Raw genomic sequence first — 21,134 nt, forward strand, 5'->3', positions numbered from 1 at the left:
TGTTAAGAGGCAATGATTGACTTTCTGTTCAAAACAGGGGGAGATAATTGAACGGATTTTGCATTATTTATGGTCAGTGGATGCTTATGTTGGTATATCTGAACTATCGTTGTGCATCACTAATATTTAGAGTAAACAGAATATGGCATTTTAATTATATTTTTCAATCTGTGCTTTTCAACTTAGGATCCTGCAGTGAGTCATTGGGATGATATTGTGCAGTACCCTGTTGTGTGACACAGCGTGACGGTACGCTGTTGTGTGACACAGCGTGACGGTACGCTGTTGTGTGACACAGCGTGACGGTACGCTGTTGTGTGACACAGCGTGACGGTACGCTGTTGTGTGACACAGCGTGACGGTACGCTGTTGTGTGACACAGCGTGACGGTACGCTGTTGTGTGACACAGCGTGACGGTACCCTGTTGTGTGACACAGCGTGACGGTACCCTGTTGTGTGACACAGCGTGACGGTACCCTGTTGTGTGACACAGCGTGACGGTACCCTGTTGTGTGACACAGCGTGACGGTACCCTGTTGTGTGACACAGCGTGACGGTACGCTGTTGTGTGACACAGCGTGACGGTACCCTGTTGTGTGACACAGCGTGACGGTACGCTGTTGTGTGACACAGCGTGACGGTACCCTGTTGTGTGACACAGCGTGACGGTACGCTGTTGTGTGACACAGCGTGACGGTACCCTGTTGTGTGACACAGCGTGACGGTACCCTGTTGTGTGACACAGCGTGACGGTACGCTGTTGTGTGACACAGCGTGACGGTACGCTGTTGGACTTGAATACCTACAGAACCAGAAGATACGCCTCAGTGGGAGAAGCAGCGACCTTCCCGTGATAATCGGGCGTGTACGGATGATGTACATTCACGCACGAAAAACAGTTACCCAGAAGCTAACGGACGAGATAAGAACGGACCTGGGGCTATACGAGGAACCCCTCGCAACGCCCATTCATAGAAACATAGAAAATAGGTGCAGGAGTAGGCCATTCGGCCTTTCTAGCCTGCACCGCCATTCAATGAGTTCATGGCTGAACATCTTCCAGAGGATCTAAAGAGCCTCAGGAATCCTTTACAGGAGAACATTAAACGGTAGCGCGGGCCAGCCCTCACTGCGATATGTGTGCGCACTAGGTCCGTGCAGCAGAACAGGTCTCCAGTCATCCTGGTTTACCTTTGCCACTGGATAAAGGCCAAGCTCTGTCAAGCCCATGTGGGGGCTGATGTGCAACGGTCACCACACGTTAAAAAAATTCACGCACAGGCATCTTCCACCCCCTCAACTGCAGTTCAGGATCTGGAACATTGGGTCTTTCATCGAAACATCTGTGAACTCGTGGAAGCAAGTCATCCTCGTTCAAGGGACTGCCTATGATGAGGATGACACCTACCTTTACAACATTGGTCCCATCTGCCGCTGACACAAAATAAAAGGGAAGCCCCTGTTTCTTGGCGAAGTTGAAGCTTTTCTGTGTGATTTTCAGATCGGCTGGAAGACAGGGAGCAGCGAGAGGTTCATTCAGGAGTGCATCGCCAGTCACTGTGCCCATTAGAAGTTCTGCTTCATCCCCCCTCCCCCCAAGCAAGGCTCAGTCAACAGCAGGGCACTCAACCCTTCACACTCCACCTCCCCCTGCATGCTCTGTCCCCTTCCCCCGCCTCCGTCCCCTAGCTACCCCCTCTGTCCCCTCCCCCAGCCTCTGTCCTCGAGCCACACCTTCTATCCCCTCCCCCCGGCCTCCTTCCCCGAGCCACACCCTCTGTCCCCTCCCCACCCCCCCCGGCCTCCGTCCCCTGGCCACACCCTCTGTCCCCTCTCCCCCCCCCCCCCCCCCCGGCCTCCGTCCCCTAGCCACGCCCTCTGTCCCCTCCCCCCCGTCCCCTAGCCACTCCCTCGTCCCCTTCCCCCGGCCTCCATCTAGTCCATCCCCCCTCCGTCCCGTCCACCAAGCAGAACCCTAGGAAGGTGACTCTGTGAAACAGAAGGGTCCTTAACCTCTGGTAAAATGAAGTGGGGCTCTCAAGACCAGACGGTGGGATTCACCTCACCGCCGGGAGGGGGGGGAGGGGTTCCTGAAACTTCCAGTAAGTAGGGCACGCCACCTCAGCATGGCATGACTGTGCCACTTAGGCTCCTGTCAATTCTCTCACCAAGTTGAAACTGAGCTAAACAGTGCACTCAAGGAGAAGATGAGGAAGAGGAAAGAGCAAAAGAATGATTTTCATCGTCAGAAAGGATGTTTTTATTTCTGGGTCAGGGGATGAGGCTCGGTGTCCGGTGCAGAGCTGGCTGACCTCGGCCAGGCCAGCAGTAGGGGCCACTACAATTGGCCTCAGCAACCCTGGGTTAGAGAGGGGAAAGGTCAGCCACCCGGAGAGGTGAAAGGCCAGCAATCGTGAGGGGGTGGGGCCGGGGGTGGGAAGCAGAAAACGTCTATTTCCAATGGCCACTTTGCAAGTGAATATAGGTCTGAACTCGGGGCGGGGGGGGCGGGTTTATATACAAAGCTTTTTGAAAAGGGAGGGTCTAGGCAAACACTATTTATATGGCCACAGTTAAATCAGGCTTTTACTGAAAATTGGAAGATCTTCTAAAGACCACACTTGGACACCTGTGTCCACTCTTGAATGAACAGACCTGGAATTTTTAGTTCTCTCTCACCCCTCTACGAAGCACCACAAGGTGTTACACGCACAATGAACTATTTTGGATCGTTAGGTAGGCAAAACCAGCAGCTAACATGCGTACAGCAAGATCCTACAAACAAGTAGATGAACACCCAGTTTCGATGGTGTTAGTTGAGGAAACCGAGGAACTCCCTGCTCTTCTTCCAATAGGGATCTTTAATCATCTACCTGAACCACTGAAGAGGCAGATGGGTCTAGTGTCTCATCCAAAAGACCTCTGACAATGCAGCACTCCTTCAGAGAGTGTCAGCCGAGATTATGTGCTCAAGTCCAGGAATGGGGCTCGAACCCACAGCTTTCTGAATCAGGTGAGTGTACAACCAACTGAGCAAGCTGACACTTGAGAGTCTTCTGCCTCAACTCCTGGTTGCCATGACTTGGCCTCCAAGGCTTGAAGATATTGCAGTGAAGAGTCACCAGGCTGACCCCACTATGGGGAAAATGAAACTGCAGAAACTTGGGGCTTCCAACTGAGAAAAAAACAACTGAGATGGCACCTCACAGAGGAATACACGGCAGTAGATGGTATAGGACCAATCAAACCATGGCCAATCGAGGGGACACATGCTCAAAGCGGGGGGAAAGCACATTTAGGATTGATCTCAGGAAATTTTTCACAACAGTGGAATGGACCTCCATTTCGGGTAGTGGGGGGAAAAACTCCTGAAATGATTTAAGCTGGATATGGTGATGGGGCAAAACTATGGAATCTTTCCATAATACAAACAGAAAATGCTGGAAATCTCAGCAGGTCAGGCAGCATCTGTGAAGAGAGAAACAGAGGTAACATTTCGGGTCGATGGCCCTTCGTCAGAACTGGAGAGTGTTCGAAAAGAACAGATTAACCAGCACTGAAAGGGAGAGGGAAAGAAAGAACAAAAGGGAAGGTCTGTGATAGGTTGGGATTAGAGAGACAAAAGGGATGATGGCCCAAATTCAAACGGTAATGCCAGGAGTTAGAAAAACATTAGTCAAGATAGGGTGTGAATGGCAGGATAAAGACCGACTGCCATTAGAGTCAAAGAGAGAGAAAAAAAAAGAGGCTGGGGGGGGGGGCAAAGATGAGCAGCGGCTACGTTCTGAAATTTTTGAACTCAATGTTGAGTCCAGAAGGCTGTAAAGTGCCGAAACGAAAGATGAGATGCTGTTCCTCGAACTTGCGTTGAGCTTCGTTAGAATAGTGTCGGAGACCGAGGACAGAGAGGTCAGAGTGGGAATGCAGTGGAGAATTAAAGTGACAGGCGACCGGAAGCTCAGGGTCACACTTGCGGACTGAGCGGAGGTGCTCCGCAAAGCGGTCACCCAATCTACGCTTCCAGCACCCACAGTATTTTGCTTTTGTGTTGTGTGGAATCTTTCCCGTGGATAAGATGGGCTGAATGATCTTTCACATCAGCATCTAGCGTATGACCTCTTTTCCTGCTCAGTTGCTATTTCAGTTAGAGATTACAGGGCAAAATGAACCAGGCTTCAGGTCTCACTGTGCTAGATGCATAACCTTTGAACTCACCATCTATTTTGTTAGCGACGACCACACAGGGGATCTCTGGCCGAGACTCCCTCAGCTCTGTGTACCAGTTACTCAGGTTTTTGTAAGTTATCTTTCTCTGGACATCAAACACCTAAACTCAAAATTAAAAAGGAAATTAGTTCTCTTTCTAAAAAAAAAACCAGTATCTGTCCTGTTCATTCATGGCCTTGGCTAGCACAGGGTAGAGTAAAGCTCGCTCCACAACGTCCCACCACACACTCCCAGGACAGGTACAGCACGGGTTAAATACAGAGTCAAGCTCCCTCTACACTGTCCCATCAAACACTCCCAGGGCAGGTACAGCACGGGTTAAATACAGAGTCAAGCTCCCTCTACACTGTCCCATCAAACACTCCCAGGGCAGGTACAGCACGGGTTAGATACAGAGTGAAGCTGGTATTTGGTGCTGAACGTGGGTGTTTCGAACACTGAAGCGGCAGACACGTCAAACACTGCCCTGCACAGGTCCTGCTGCCTTGCTCCATCGACCAGCTGATGAGAAAGTCAGAGCCTTGCGACAGAGGCTGTGGGAAGGCATTACCTGAAAGTCAGGTAGAGTCTCCTCAGCATTGAGTCAAGGGTGACCAAATTGAAGATGGAAGATTTGAACCAAACCAATCTCGATGGCAGGCTCGATATTTGAGGCAGGCAGGTGTGTGATACTCCAGGACACTGTTGGTGACCAACAGCCCTGGAGGTGTAGGTGTGTCAGTGGGGGCTGGAATCCTTTCCACTCAGCTCCAGATAACCCTGCAAGCAAATGCCTCGATGGGACCTGACTGGATGAGCAGTGGCGGGATGAACCGGGTGCTGTGCTGGTAGGCTGCACAGTTGTAGCTCAATGTTTAGGGCTCTTGAAGCCTTGGCTCTGACAATCTGTGCCTGAACTCCCAGGACTTTGCTAAGTTTTCTATGTTCCTATATAGAGCAAGTGTCTACTTCATCTCAGGCAAACAGAAGTTCTCACTGTGCGGGGTTTGGAGAGCAACATGGTGTTGGGTTCCACTATGTCAGGCATTAACAAAAAACAAACATCTTGATTTTTGAAACGACCTTTTACATTACAGTAGAATCGACAAAGACTCACCATAATACAGGCATGTGCCTTATGGTAATAGGATGGGTGCATACTCTGAAAACGCTCCTGTCCCGCTGTGTCCCAGAAGTCTGTGAAAGGAAACACCCACAGTTTCAACATTTGTAATTTCAATTCATTTTTATTTTTAAATATGAATGCTAAAATAAAAGGAGATTCAGACCAACAAGTTATTTTCGATAGCCCTAAACCTTACGCTCCTTTTCACCATATCCCTCCTCCCCCACGTGCCTCAATCCCTTCTCCCTCCAGAAGGGCATCGAATTGTCTCCAACCCATTAATACTGTTCACATTATTGTCCTTCCGTAGGAATAGAAATAGGCCATGTAGCCCCCTCGAGCCTCTTTGCTCAGTGGTAGCACTCTCACCTCTGAGTCAAAAGGTCATGTGTTCAAGCCCCACTCCAGAGACTTGAGCACATAATCTAAGCTGCACTTTGGTGCAGTACTAAGGGAGTCCTGCACTGTCGGAGGTGCCATCTTTTGGATGAGACATTAAGCTGAGGATACAACGGTCCTCTGAGGGGTATGTAAAAGATCACACAGCACTTTTCAAAGAAGATCAGGGGAGTTGGCCAATATTTATCTCTCAATCAGTAGAACTAAAATTGATTATCTGGTCATTTATCTCATTGCTGTTTGTGGGATCTTTCTACATTATAACACTTCAAAAGTACTTCATTGGCTGTGATGCGCTTTGGGACATCCTAAGGTTGTGAAAGGAGCAATATAAATAAAAGTTCTTTCTTCTATTCCACCTATCAATTAGATTATGGCTAATCTTTACCTCAACTCCATTTACCCACCTTGGATACATATCCCTTGATCCTCTCACCAAACAAAACTCTCAATCGCAGTCTGGAAAATCTCAATTCACCCTCCACCATCCACATACCCTTTGTTTTGGTTCATAGTGAAGGCCAAGAGCAATTGAAGAACGCAAGACTCACCCACTAGAACAGTCTTGTCGTTGACAGTGGTGGTGTACTTGTACAGCGTCAGTGCGTAAGTGGACAACTGCTGGGGGCGACTGTAATCCAAGTTAAGGTATAAAAGACTGACACAGATAAAAAACAATGCCGGGGATTAAATCAAATGATATACCAGACTTGCAGTTACACTTTGTTATGGATGCAAAATAATCTTTTTAAAAAAAGAGAAAAGAAAGTAATTTTATGTTGGGAACATAAAGCAAAATATTGCGGATGCTGGAAATCTGAAATGAAAGCAGAAAATACTGGGAACACTGTGCAGGTGAGGCAGCATTGCACGGTCATGCAGTTGAAACTCTGACCTACCTTTCTCATTCCACAGATGCTGCCTGATCTGCTGAGCGTTCCCAACGCTTTCAAATTTCATGCTGAGTTCCTTTGACCAGGAGCCAGAATGTTACAAGCAGTTACAAATGCATGAATTAACCTCAGGAGTTCATAAATAGCTACAATTAGCTGGGTGAGCCGAGTTAGACCACTTCCCCACAACAAGTATCTGAACAGTGGCCTTAAAGGGGCAGGACAGGCTAGCAGCTAAACATCACAACAGTGATTCAGACCCAACAGTGAGCACACCACAGTAGCTCCTCTGGCCAATGTTGTCACATACATTAGCCACGTGGCTAATTGCAATTTAAAAAAATTATTTCTCAGGATGTGGGTGTTGCTGGCAAGTCCGGCATTTTTCGCCCATCCCTAGTTACCCTGAGAAGGTGGTGGTAGACCATCTTCTTGAACTGCTGGTAGCAGTTTTGATACAAATGAGTCGCTTGCTAGGCTACTTCAGAGGGCAGTTAAAGTCAACCACGTCACCAATTGGTCCAGTCCGGTTAAGGACAGCAGGTGTCCTTCACTAAAGGGCATTAATGGACAAGGGCTTTTACAACAATCTGACAAATTCATGGCCACTTTTACTGATGCCAGCTTTTTATTTCCAGACTTAAAAAAAAACTTAATTCAAATTCTCAGACTGCCAGGGTGGGATCTGAACTCGCATTCTCTTGCCCGGTTCTCTGGATTACTAGTCTGGTAACATAAACACTACCTGACATGCATGGTTAGTAAGTAAAAAATGAGCACTAAATCTCAATGTCGGGCCTGTGATCTCAATACTCATTCGCAAGGCATGTGAACTTTGACGTTGTTGCGCGTTTGTTGGTAAAGTGGTAAAATGAAAAGCAGAGTGTGCAAATGTTTAATTATTGAGTGTTTTACTTCCTTGATTACTGAATGTTGATAGAATTCTGTTAAGTAAATATGCATGTGTGAAGTACTCTTAACTATAGTGAGTGCATGTACGACATTTTATACTAAAATGTGTGCATGCGGCTAAAACAGCGTCACCATAGCAACACCTGTGGTTAGTCAGCAGTTTCTATTGGCCAACCCTGCTCTAGTATGAAACACTACTTTTACTATGCGGGTACTTTGATCAAAGGGCATTTCTCCTTCAGGATGTGGTGAGGAGAAGCACACAAATGGTATAAAAACAGGCTTCATCTGGTTAGTGCTAGGGAAAGAATTAGATCAGAACCGGTGAGGTCAGGCGATCAGAACCGGTAAGGTCAGGCGATCAGAACCGGTAAGGTCAGGCGATCAGAACCGGTGAGGTCAGGCGATGAGGGTTTGTTTCCTGTCTCTCAGTCAGTGACCTCGTTGCCCTGTACAGAGCTCTAAAAGGATACTATCCATCCATCAGGAACCTCTCCATCAACCTGCAAACACATATCACCCAAAACAAGTTAGCGCAGGTTTCAGGTCTCTAGGGACCGACTGCATCCCCATTTCATCACTTCACGCAGTGCTAGCACCCCACCACGCTGACCGGAGGGAAGATCCTGCAGTTTAACCGCAGGCTAATCCGTGTCAGACCCACATTTGCATGGTTTGCTGTTGCGGTTGCGTGTCTGTTAGTCACAAACCGAGAGGCAGAGGGAGAGGAGCTAAGCACAATGAGGGAAAACCCTGGGGAAGAGGAACTCCACCTCGGCCATCTGGGAAAACCTCCCAAACCTCTGGGACTCCCAAAAATCAACAACATTCTCCTTGGCTTTCTTTAGCCTGTATTCCCGTTGAATTTCAACAGCAATGTTATCATTGGGGCAATTGGTTTTGAAGAGTGAGCAAGTCCGACTAGGAGCATAACTGGTCACTCACCATTACCTTCACTTCTCTGGTCCCCTCCAAATTACTCACCATGTCCCACTCCTGCTGTCCCCCTGGAACATGTACCACCCTTGTGTCAGTGTGCTGTGAGCTGCATTGTGGCTCATACACATGGGGTTTAGATCTAGATGGCCAGATTTTGTTCCACCACAGCATTACCAGATCTCATTCTCCAGCCAAGACCACCCATCACTCCAGGATCGTCCTGGAAGGCAGGACAACTCCTGGCTTGCCCCTGTTCACTCCACTGTCCCCTCCAACACCAAGGCGAGGAGTTTGAAGATGTATTTTTTCAAAGCAGGATATCCATACCTCTGCTCTGCTATGGCCCCTTCCTTGTTCTAGACCTCCCTCCAACATCTTATCCAGCAAGACCACCAATTCCAACTACGCAACACTGTCCCTCCCCAAGGTTAATGAGAGGCCACACCAGCTTGGTGTAGAACTGAGCCTTCATGTCAAACATATTGAGAGCAATGATAGCATTAAAGGATATTTTATCTTGTACTAGACAAGTACACGAGGAGAAAGGAGTAGAAGATTATGCTGATAGAGTTAGATGAAGTAGGGTGGAGGAGGCTCGTGTGAGCATAAACACTGGCACCGACCAGTTGGGCCAAATGGCACGTTGCTTTTTAAAAAAAAATTAGTTCCTGGGAAATGGACATCGCTGGCAAGGCCAGCATTTATTGCCAGGCCCAATTGCCCTTGAGAAGGTGATGGTGAACCGCTGCTGTCCGTGTGGTGAAGGTACTCCCATAGTGCTGTTAGAACATAAGAAGTCGGAGCAGTAGGCCATTTGGCCCCTTGAGCCTGGGAGGGAGTTCCAGGATTTTGAACCAGTGACGAAGAATGAACGGTGATACTAGTTCCAGGTCAGGATGGTGTATGACTTGGAGAGGAACTTGGAGGTGGTGGTGTTCCCATGTGGAAGCTGCCCTTGTCCTTCTAGGTGATAGAGGTTGCTGGTTTGGGGAGGTGCTGCCGAGGAAAGCCTTGGTGAGTTACTGCAGTGCATCTTGTAGATGGTACACACTGCAGCCACGGTGCGCCGGTGATGGATGGAGTGCCAATCAAGTGGATTGCTTTGTCCTGGATGGTGTTGAGCTTCTTGAGCGTTATTGGAGCTGCACTTATCCAGGCAAGTGGAGAGTATTCCATCACATTCCTGACTAGTATCTATTAGATGGTGGAAAGGCTTTGGGGAGTCAGGAGGGGAGACACTTGCTGCAGAATACCCAGCCTCTGACCTACTCTTGTAGCCGCAGTATTTATGTGGCTAGTCCACTTACGTTTCTGGTCAAGAGTGACCCCAGGATGTTGATGCTGAGGAATTCGGTGATGGTTATACCATTGAATGTCATGGGGTGGTGGTTAGACTCTCACTTGTTGCCGATAGTCATTGCCTGGCAGTTGTGCTGCTCGAATGTTACTTGCCACTTAACAGTCCAAGCTTGAATGTCATCCAGGACTTGTTGCATGCGGGCATGGACTGCTTTAATTTCTGGGGAGTTGCAAATAGAACTGAACACTGTGCAATCATCAGCGAACATCCCCACCTCCTGATCTTATGATGGAGGGGTCATTGATGAAGCAGCTGAAGATGGTTGGCATAGGACACTGACCCGAGGAACAGGAGATAATTGACGTCCAACAACCACAATCATCTTCCTTTGTGCTAGGTATGACTCCAGACAGTGGAGAGTTTTCCCCGATTCCCATTGACTTCAATTTTACTAGGGCTCCTTGATGCTACACTCAGTTAAATGCTGCCTTGATGTCAAGTGCAGTCACCTCAACCCTGAAATTCAGCTCTTTTGTCCATGTTTGGACCAAGGCTGGAGCTGAGTGAGCCGAGTGATCCTGGCAGAACCCAGTATCGGTGAGCAGGTTGTTGGCGAGCAAGTGCCGCTTGATAGCACTGACGCCAATACCTTCCATCACTTTGCTGATGATTGAGAGTAAACTGATGGAGCTGTAATTGGCTGGATTGGACTGGTCCTGCTTTTGTGGACAGGACATACCTGGGCAGTTTTCCACTCGTTCCACATCATGTAGATGCCAGTGTTGTAGTTTTACTGGAACAGCTTGGCGAGAGGCGCGGCTAGTTCTAGAGCTCAAGTCTTCAGTACGACAGCCGGGATGTTGGTGGGGCCCATAGCCTTTGCTGTTTCCAGTGCGCTTAGCTGTTTCTTGATATCACGTGGAGTGAATCAAATTGACTGAAGACTGGCTTCTATGATGATGGGAACTCAGAGGAGGCCGACATGGTTCATCTTCTCTGCACTACTGGCTAAAGATGGTTGCAAATGCTTTAGCCTTGTCTTTGTCACTCGCGAGCTGGGCTCTGCCATCATTGAGGATGGAGATATTCATGGAGCCTCCTCCTCCCATTAGTTGTTTAATTGTCCAATTGTCCACCACCATTCATGACTGGATGTGGCAGGACTGCAGAGCTTTGATCTGATCCGTTGATTGTGGGATCGCTTAGCTCAGTCTATAGCATGCTGCTTTCGCTGTTTAGCATGCATGTAGTCACCTGTGTTGCAATTTCACCAGGTTGGCACCTCATTTTTAGGTACACCTGCTGCTGCTCCTGGCATGCTCTTCTGCACTCCTCATTGAACTAGGGTTGTCCCCTGGCTTGATGGTAATGGTAGAGTGAGGGATATTCCGGGCCAAGAGGTTACAGAATGTGGTGCAATACAATTCTGCTGCTGCTGGTGGCCCACAGCGCCTCATGGATGCCCAGTTTTGAGCTGCTAGATCTGTTCTGAATCTATCCCATTTAGTACGGTGGTAGTGCCACACAACACAATGGAGGGTGTCCTCAGTGTGAAGATGGTGTGTGGTGGTCTAAGCTACCAATATTACCTACGACGGGTAGGTTGATGAGAACGAGGTCAAGTAGGTTCTTCCCTCGTGTTGGTTCTCTCACCACCTACCGCAGGCCCAGTCTGGCAACTATGTCCTTCAGGATTCGGCCAGCTTGGTCAGCAATGGTGTTACTGAGCCACTCTTGGTGATGGATATTGAAGTCCCCCACCCAGAGTACATTCACAGTGCTTCTTCCAAGTGTGTCCAACATGGAGGAGTACTGATTCATCAGCTGAGGGAAGATGGTAGGTGGTAATCAGCAGGAGGTTTCCTTGCCCATGCTTGACCTGAAGCCATGAGACTTCGTGGGTCCGGAGTCAATGTTGAGGACTCCCAGGGCCACACTCTCCAGACTGTATACTCCTGTGCCACCACCTCGGGTGGGTCTGTCCTGTCGGTAGGACAGGACATACCCAAGGATGGTGATGGAGGAGTCTGGGACATTGGCTGAAAGGAATGATTCTGTGAGTATGACTATGTCAGGCTGTTGCTTGACTAGTCTGTGGGATAGCTCTCCCAATTTTGGCACAAGTCCCCAGATGTTAGTGAGGAGGACTTTGCAGGGTCAACTGGACTGGGTGTGCCATTGTCATGTCCGAAGCTCGTGCCAAATCGATGCTGGGTGGTCCATCCGGTTTTATTCTTCTTATTGTTTTTCGTCGTGGTTTTGACCAACTGCGTGGCTTGCTAGACCATTTCAGAGGGCAGTTAAGATTCAACCACATTGTATGTGGGTCTGTAGTCACACATAGACCAGACCAGGTAAGGACGGCAGATTTCCTTCCCTAGAGGACATTAGTGAAGGAGATGGGTTTTTACAACAATCCGATAGTTTCATGGTCACCAGTACTGATACTAGGATTTTATTCCAGATTTATTTAATTAACTGAATTTAAATTGAACTCGTATCAGCGGATCATAAATTCAGGCCTCTGGATTACTAGTCCTATAATATAACCACTATGCTGCCGTACCCGATGCTGTACATTCTATGTCATTTTGACCTTTCACCTTCCTATTTTGAATTTATCGGCTGCCCAGATGTGTAATGCCTGCTTACTGTGGCACAGTGTCATATAGACCAGGGCCGTCCCAGGCCTCAGCCTCTGCTGAATTAGCCAATCTCCCCTTGTACAGACCCTTCACTTCTGCTCTGTAACCACTGGGAGAGGACGGGGGTGAAAAGTCTGCAAGGGCTTCCCTTCTGGTCACTATCCAGCGAGTCCTGGCGGGAGAGGGAAAATGAGTGCGTGTTGGGTGAGGAAGATCAGGCTTGGTTTATGATGCATCGCCATCCCCCCGTGGTTGAATAGCTCTCCTGCTGGGCCCGGACAGGAGGATGGGACATTTGGGTAAGGTGTTAAGCGGGTGACGGACGGCCGATACAATCAGTATCACAGCAAGTAACTGCTCCTTCAGGTCAGGAGGGGGGAAAACCGAGCCCAAGTATTTTGGTGTAATCATCCTCACTTCAGTGACCCTCCCTGCCCCCTCTACCCACTCCCTCCCCCTCCACCTCCCTCCAACCCACCCTCCCCCCCCCAACCCACCCTCCCCCTCCCTCCTTCCTCCCCCTCCAACCCACCCTCCCCCTCCCTCCTCCCCCCCCTCCTTCCTCCCCCCCCCCCCCAACCGTCGCACTTCTACTCACTTGGATTTCCCCACGGCGCTGTCTCCCAAACAGATAATTTTGATGTGCTCGTCCCCATCGTACTTGTCTTGGTCCAGGTCGGACAGGCTGCTGTTCTCTGCGGCCATACTCCTCCTGACCCGGTCACTGGCTCGAGGGTCTGGCTTCGGCCTCCAGCCGCTGGTCCCTCCACCGAATGCTGCTTCTCTGGGCTGTCTCCTGCTCCCGCAGGCTTCTCACACTCTAGTACTCCTGTCCTGCCCCCACTCTCTTCCCTTACATCCCCTCCCTCCTGCGTCACTGGCCTTTTCCTTTATTATTCACAAACCGAATCTGCCTCCATTCTGTGCCTGTAATAAACGCATGCTCAGTGTATTATTCTTAAACTAGACCGAGTACTTTATTTCTGAGCTCCTCTGCATGCATCTCTTCAATTTTCTCACAGTATTTGCCTCTATAAATCTTCCCAAGACCCTGACTAGTTCTGTCCCTTTATGTCCTGTTTGTTTGTGCCTGTTTCTTTATCTCAGATTCCTTTCTTTTACTGTGAGCCAGTCCCTCTCTCTCTTCTCCACATGTCAGTCTCACAAGTCCTATTGGCCTGGCTCTCCCTGCCCTTTCTAAACAATTTTCTGTGTTAATACGTTTCACTCTCACTCCCTCTATCTACCCCTCCCTATGTATTTCTGTCTTTATCCAAGTCTTGTTTCTCTCCCTCTATCCCCGTGCTGTGCCTGTCTGTAAGATTGAGTCTCACTGTCTTCCTAGCTCTCCTATCAATGCCCTCACCCTCGTGTCACTCTCTCTCTCTCTCTCTCGGAGGGCCCTATCTCTGTCCTATCTACCTCGTTCTCTCTGCTTCTCAACAGACTCTGTAGGGGTCTCTGCCTCTTGACCCTGTTTTTACTATTTCCCTAAGCCTGTCCCTGCTCTTTATCTCGGAATATGTCTCACTTGTGTATTGGTGTTAATTTTGTGTATCTATCTCTCACACAGACTTTCTTTTTGCCAATATATATTTTTGCCTCTCTCAATTGCTGTTAGCTGCCTCTTTGTCTGACTGGCTCCATCTTTGTGTACCTATCAATCTCTCTATCCCTGCCCCTCTCTCTATATACCCATAGCTGTCCCTATGTTTACTTTGCTGGCTATAAGAGTATCTTTCACCCCTTCTCAGTCCCAGTAAAACTATAAATACAAAGAAAATATACAGGTCAGTCTCATGCCTCAGCCTCTCCCTGCAGCTAAATCTGCCTGTATATAACTGCCCTCTTTCCCTGCGTCTCACTCCCTGTATATAGGACCATAGGTTTCAGCCTCTCGCTGTTGTGTCTCCCGGCCTCTCTCGCTCACAATCTGTGTATTTCTCACTGTATATCATAAAATCCTCTCCCTCTCTCTCAGTCCCTATGTATCAGGCCTTGACGCCGTCTCTCTACCACCCCTGTATATTTATATCAGGCTGCGTGTGTGTGTCTCTCTCTCTCTCTCTCTCTCACTCTGTGTACCAGGCTCAGTCCTCTCCCCCTGTCCCGGTCTCTATTCCTGACCTAGATCTATTTCTCTCTCTCTCTCTCTCTCCTGTATATCTATATTGGACTGGATTCTCTATCTCTCGACTATATTAGATTTTCTAGCTCTATCACTCTCCTTCCGTACACCTATACTGAACTCTATACTACACTAGATTCTGTCTCTCTCTAGACTGGACTAGATTCTGTCTCTTTCCCCCTGTATATCTATTCCTAGACTGGATTCTATTCCTCTCTGTCTCTATCCCTTTCTCTCTCTCCCCATCACTCTCTCCTCTGTATATCCCTCTCGCTCTAAAACCCCCACTCTATTTCCCAATCTCTCTCTCTCTCTCCTTCTTCCCTCTGTATATCTATCTTCCCCTATTTATTTATGTTTATTTCTCTCTCCCTCTATTTCTATTTCTTTCTCTATCCCTATCTATCCCACTCCCTCCCTCCCTCTATCTATCTATCCTTCTCCCTCTCTATCCCACTCCCTCCCTACCTCTCTCTATCTATCCTTCTCCCTCCTTCTCTCTATCTATCTTTCTCCCTCTCTCTCTATCCCTCTCCCCCGCTCTCTATCCCTCTCCCCGCTCTCACCCTATCCCTCTCTAGCTATCTCTCTCCCTATCCCTCGATCCCTCCCTCTTCTTCTCTCTCTCTCTCTCTCTCTCTCTCTATCCCTTTCTCTCTATCCCTTTCTATCCCTCTCCCTCTATTTTACTCCCTCTCTCTCTCTAACCCTCTCTCTATTCCTCTCCTTTTCTCTCTCTCTCTCTCTCTATCCCTCTCTCCCCCTCCCTCTATTTTACTCTCTCTCTCTATCTATCTATCTATCCCTCTCCTCCCTCCCTCTATTTTACTCTCTCCCTCTCTGTCCCTGTCTCTTTGTCACTCAGCTTCTCTGCAGCTATGCAACAGACGCCAGGAAGGCCCACAACCGAGGCGGTCCAGGCGCCGCCTGCACACTCCGTGCCGGGCCCGCCGCCTGTAACGATCTGTAAATGGAATTAATGGAACAAATAATATGAACAAGACAACATATTAACAAATAATTAAATCCCAGCACACGCCCGCGGGCCCCCGGCCGGGCTGCCCAAGCCGCGCCTGCAGGAAGCGGCAGCCCCTCCCCCACAGTGACTCACAGCCCTGACATTTAGCTCTAATTTATTGCTGATGATTTAAAATGCAAATTCCCTGCTCACAGGAGCTGCAGCGCTAACATGTTAGACACAGAGCTGGTGGCTGTTATTAAATCTCTGACCATTTTTTAATATATATTTCATCTCACAGGAATAGATTTTATTAAGATCAAACTTGCATCTCTACATAAGGTTGCCAAACCTACAGGAAATAAAGATTAATTTCCTGGTCACTGCTGCAAGCAACCCAGGAGAAAAATAATAGGGGCAGTGAAAACATTAGGTGATTTTTCATTTTCTTTCAACGCTTCTGTTTCTAAGTTATAAAAATGTCGTTGATGGAGGAAAGGGCTGTTTGACTGGGTGGGGCAGTTGGAGACAGGAGGTCAAGTGATAAAACCTTCAGGTATGCGCCCAAGAAGATATGGCAACCCTATTTATATAGCAACTTTCACAACATCCCAAAGCACTTTACAGCCAATGAAGTGTAGTCACTGATGTAATGTAGGAAACATGGCAGCCGATTCGCACACAGCTCAGTAACAACCAGGTTGTGGGCTCAAGTCCCACTCTAGAGACTTGAGCACATAATCCAGACCGACAATCTGGTTTAGTGATTTTGGTTGCGGGATAAATATTGGCCAGGACACCTTGGATAACTCCCCTGCTCTTCTTCGAAATAGTGCCATGTGATCCCTCGTCCACCTGAGAGGGCAGACAATGGGTGATAATGAAGAAGAAAGCTGTAGACTGCAGGAAGATATCAATGGACTCGTGAGGTGGGGAGAACAGTGGTAAATGGAATTTGATCTGGAGAAGTATGAGGTAATGTATTTGGGGAGGGCTAACAAGGCAGGGGAATACACAATAAATGGTAGGACACTGAGAAGTGTATAGGGACAGAGGGACCTTGGAGTGCATGTCCACAGATCCCTGAAGGTAGCAGGACAGGTAAATAAGGTGGTTAAGAAGGCAGATGGGATACTTGCTTTTATTAGCCGAGGCACAGAATATGAGATGGGAGGTTATGTTTCAACTGTATAAAACACTAGTTAGGCCACAGCTAGTGTACTGCATGCAGTTCTGGTCACCACATTACAGGAAAGATGTGATTGTACGAGAGAGGGTGCAGAGGAGATTTACGAGGATGTTGTCTGGACTGGAGAATTTTAGCTATGAAGAAAGATTGGATAGGCTGGGGTTGTTTTCTTTGGAACAGAGGAGGCTGAAGGGAGACTAATTGAGCTGTATAAAATTATGAGGGGTTTTGATAGAGTGGATAGGAAGGACCTATTTCCCTTAGCAGAGGGGGCATAAATTTAAAGTAATTAACAGGAAGTTTAGAGAGGACTTGAGGAGAATGTTTTTCACCCAGAGGGTGATGGGGGTCTGAAACTCATTGCCTGAAATGGCGGTAGAGGCAGAAACCCTCGTAGCATTTAAAGAGTTCTTGGATATGCACTTGAAGTCCTGTAACCTACAAGGCTACGGACCAAGAGCTGGAAAGTGGGATTAGGCTAGATAGCTCTTTGTCGGCTGGCACGGGCACGATGGGTTGAATGGCCTCCTGATATGCTGTAAATTTCTATGATTCTATGACTGGGCCTTGGTTCAACATCTTATCCAAAAGACAGTGCAGCACTGAAATGTCAGCCTGGATTATGTGCTCAAAACTCTAGATTGGTACTCAAATCCACAATCTTCTGATTGAAAGATGGGTGGGAAAGCAAATTGTGAGGAGGACACAAAAATCTGCAAAGGGATATAGACAGGCTAAATGAGTGGGCAAAAATTTGGCAGATGGAGTATAATGTGGGAAAATGTGAGATTATCCACTTTGGCAGAACAAATAGAAAAGCAAATTAAATGAAGAACAGTTGCAAAGTGCTGCAGTACAGAGGGACCTAGGGGTCCTTGTGCATGAAACACAAAAAGTTAGTATGCAGGTACAGCAAGTAATCAAGAAGGCAAACAGAATGTTGGCCTTTATTGCAAGGGGAATAGAGTATAAAAGCAGAGAAGTCCTGCTACAAGGGTATTGGTGAGGCCACACCTAGAGTACTGCGTACAGTTTTGGTCTCCATATTTAAGGAAAGATATACTTACATTGGAGGCTGTTCAGAGAAGGTTCACTCGGTTGAATCTGGAGATGAGGGGGTTGACTTATGAAGATAGGTTGAGCCTATACACATTGGAGTTCAGAAGAATGAGAAGTGATCTTATCGAAACATACAAGATAATGAGGGGGCTCGCCAAGGTGGATGCAGGGAGGATATTTCCACTCATAGAGGAAACTAAAACTAGGGGACATAGTCTCAGAATAAGGGGTCGCCCATTTAAAACTGAGATGAGGAGGAATTTCTTCTCACAGAGGGTTGTAAATCTAGTGAATTCTCTGCCCCAGAGAGCTGTGGAGGCTGGGTCATTGAATATATTTAAGGCAGAGATAGACTGATTTTTGAGCGCTAAGGGAATAAAGGGTTATAGGGCGCGGACGGGGAAGTGGAGCTGAGTCCATGATCAGATCAGCCATGATCTTATTAAATGGCAGAGAAGTCTCGAGAGGCCATATGGCACACTCCTGCTCTTATTTATTATGTTCTTATGAACCCACAACCTTCTGACATACACAAGAATACTACCTAATGACACCTATTCGGAACAAGACGGATTACCTTTGTAGAGCATCTGATCACATCTTTCAAAACATCAACAAACAGCGAATTCCATGACTTGGCAAATGTAGTAGCCATTCTGCATGCAGGAAGAGCTCAGAAAGTGCAATGACCAGTTAATCTGCTTTTGGTGATGTTGGTTGTGGAAGGATTATTGCTTAGGATAACCGGGTGAATTGGGTGTCACTGACAAGCCCAGCATTTATTGCCCATCTTTTGAGAAGGTAGTGATGGGCCTTCTGCTTGAACCGCTGCAGTCCATGTGGCAAAGATGCTCCCTTGATGCTGTTAGGTAGAGAACTCCAGAATTTTGACCCAGCAACAATGAAAGAACGGTATATTTTTCCAAGTCGGGATGGTGTGTGGCTTGGAGGGAGGTGGTGGTGTTCCCATGCACCTGCTGCCCTTGATCTTCTAGGTGGTGAAGGTCGCAGGGTTGGGAGACACTGTTGAATATTTATGTTGTTAAATAGTTCTATATGATATATTTTCATTTAAATTGCAGCGAGGCTTAACTGGGAGTTTTAAAAAAGATGCTGGGGCTACCGTTTCTAATAAGGTTTCCATTATCTTGATCTTGAGAATCCATGGGCAGAGCAAATACACACTCCACTCTTGAGTGACTATATGTTAAATTATACAGAGGTTCTCTCCTAGTTATGAAACTATGGATGCTTCATTAAGTTCTGAAATAGAGCTGGTTAAAGTATGGATTCTTTGAAAGGTTCTTATGAAAGATTATCGACCTGAAATGTTAACTCTGATTCTCTCTCCACAGACGCTGCCTGACCTGCTGAGTATTTCCAGAATTTTCTGTTTTTAATCAGTGATTTTATTTGTTGATTCCAGACAGGTGAGCTGACAAAAATAGTTTGATGATGGAGCCATCAAATATCAGCTTTGCTTTACAAAAACTGGCCATGTGTGGCCTTGTGTTGGCTTTACAAACCTCTGGGTCACACAAATGCTGGGTGCGGTGCTCATTAATGACATGCAAGCACCTTCAACTATTGGGTCTTTGATCTGGTTTGACTGGAAGTTCTGTTGCCAACACATTTTCAGTTTAACATGAGCGTAGCATTTGTTTCAGTCATTTAACTGGATGTTGCAGGAGTGAGACAAAACTCCATAGAGCTAAGTACCATGTAATGGCCATCCAAATCAGAGTTCAAGGATTATAAAAAAGGACTCTGGGAATTTTGAACATTCCTATTTTGGTCTCAGAAAATGGTTTATTGTACTGGGAAACATTAAGTGCTCTAGCTGCTGATTTATTTTGCTTCTGTATAAATTTACCTCTTATGATAAATATAATTTGTAGCTTAACTGGAAATATATGACCCGTCAATGTGGTGATTTCCCACCTACCAGAATGGGGAGACTACAGTGCCCATCCAGTACATCTTTCTGGTGCATAATTTGACAACAGGTAATTATTAATAAAGTGTACATGGGCTGTGGAAGAAGATTAAATGGATGAGTAGAGTCCTTGACAGCATGTACATGGGGTGGGGGGGTGGGGGGGCAGAGATTAAATGGGTTCTTAGAGTCCATGATAAGGAAAATTGTACATGGGTAACAGGAGAAGATTAAATGGGTATGTAGAATCCATGAAAGGAGTTTACAAGAGCTGTGGAAGGAGATTAAATGAGTGGGTAGAGTCCATGGTTGGGTAGAGTGTAAATGGGCTATGGGAGGAGATTTAGTGTGAAGGATATTGAGGCCTCAGAGAGGGTATAACGCACATTCATTAGGATGTTGCCTGGTATGAGAAAAAACAAATATGAAGCAAGACTTGAAAAACTGGGCATTTTTCTTCATTATGCGGCCATTGATGTGACTCCAGGATGGTATGGTGCCTCCCTGGTGCCAGGGTCAAGGATGTCACAGAGTGGATGCAGGGCATTCTGAGGGGAGAGGGTGAACAGCTAGAGGTCGTGGTCCATATCGGGACTAATGACATAGGTAGAAAGAGGGATGAGGTCCTGCAGGCAGAATTTAGGGAGCTAGGAGAAAAATTAAAGGGTTGGACCTCAAAAGTAGTAATCTCCAGGTTACTACTGGTGCCACGTGCTAATAAGTACAAGAATAGAAGGATAGGGAGGATGAACATGTGGCTAGAGAGTTGGTGCAGGAGGGAGGGCTTTAAATTTCTGAGGCATTGGGACCACTTCTGGGGAGATGGGACCTGCACCTCAACAGCGCCGGGACCAATATACTCATGGAAGGGTTTGCTAGTGCTGTTGGGGAGAGTTTAAACTAGCTTGGCAGGGGGATGGGAACCAGAGAATAGATTCAATAGGGAAGGAAGTAAAGCTGGAATTGGAAAGCAAGAATGTAGCTAGGGTCACGGTATTGATTAAAGAAACTATTACAGCTGTGAGGAAGGATAATATGTTAGAGGGATCATCAAATGAGGCCATACGGGTCGAACTGAAAAATAAAAAAGGGGCGATCACTACTGCTGGGCGTGTATTATAGACCCCCAAACAGTGGGAGGGAGATAGAAGAGCAAATATGTAGGGATTTGAGGGGAAGCTTCTTCACGCAGAGGGTTGTGGGTGTCTGGAACTTGCTGCCTGGAAGGGTGGTGGAGGCAGAAACCCTCACCACATTTAAAAGGTGCTTAGATGGGCACTTGAAGTGCTGTAACCTGCAGGGTTACAGACCTAGAGCTGGTAAGTGGGATTAGACTGGATAACCTCTTGTTGGTTGGTGCAGACACGATGGTAAGTACTTCAGGGAATCTAATACGGCCAGAGTGATCTCCTGGACTAGTTTCGATCACCTGGATGGGTCGGA

The 21,134-nt window shown here is 47.4% G+C and overlaps 1 protein-coding gene across 3 annotated transcripts in view; it reads right to left on the reverse strand.

The window, feature by feature from the left end:
* Positions 1–14,941, reverse strand: part of rabl2 (RAB, member of RAS oncogene family-like 2) — a 92,733-nt gene extending 77,792 nt beyond the window's left edge. For all 3 annotated transcript variants that reach the window (XR_011596273.1, XR_011596272.1, XM_070897282.1), the window contains exons 1-6: positions 13,020–14,941; positions 8,011–8,040; positions 6,284–6,363; positions 5,325–5,404; positions 4,217–4,328; positions 1,410–1,507 (exon numbers count right to left, since the gene is read on the reverse strand). Coding sequence is in view for 1 of the 3 variants with exons in the window: in XM_070897282.1 (XP_070753383.1) it covers positions 1,410–1,507; positions 4,217–4,328; positions 5,325–5,404; positions 6,284–6,363; positions 8,011–8,040; positions 13,020–13,126 (507 nt within the window). In the remaining 2 variants the exon portion in view is untranslated. The remainder of the gene's footprint in view (positions 1–1,409; positions 1,508–4,216; positions 4,329–5,324; positions 5,405–6,283; positions 6,364–8,010; positions 8,041–13,019) is intronic.
* Positions 14,942–21,134: the final 6,193 nt, after the last annotated feature.

This window comes from Pristiophorus japonicus, chromosome 13 (assembly GCF_044704955.1).
Source record: "Pristiophorus japonicus isolate sPriJap1 chromosome 13, sPriJap1.hap1, whole genome shotgun sequence".
Classification (NCBI taxonomy): domain Eukaryota; kingdom Metazoa; phylum Chordata; class Chondrichthyes; family Pristiophoridae; genus Pristiophorus; species Pristiophorus japonicus.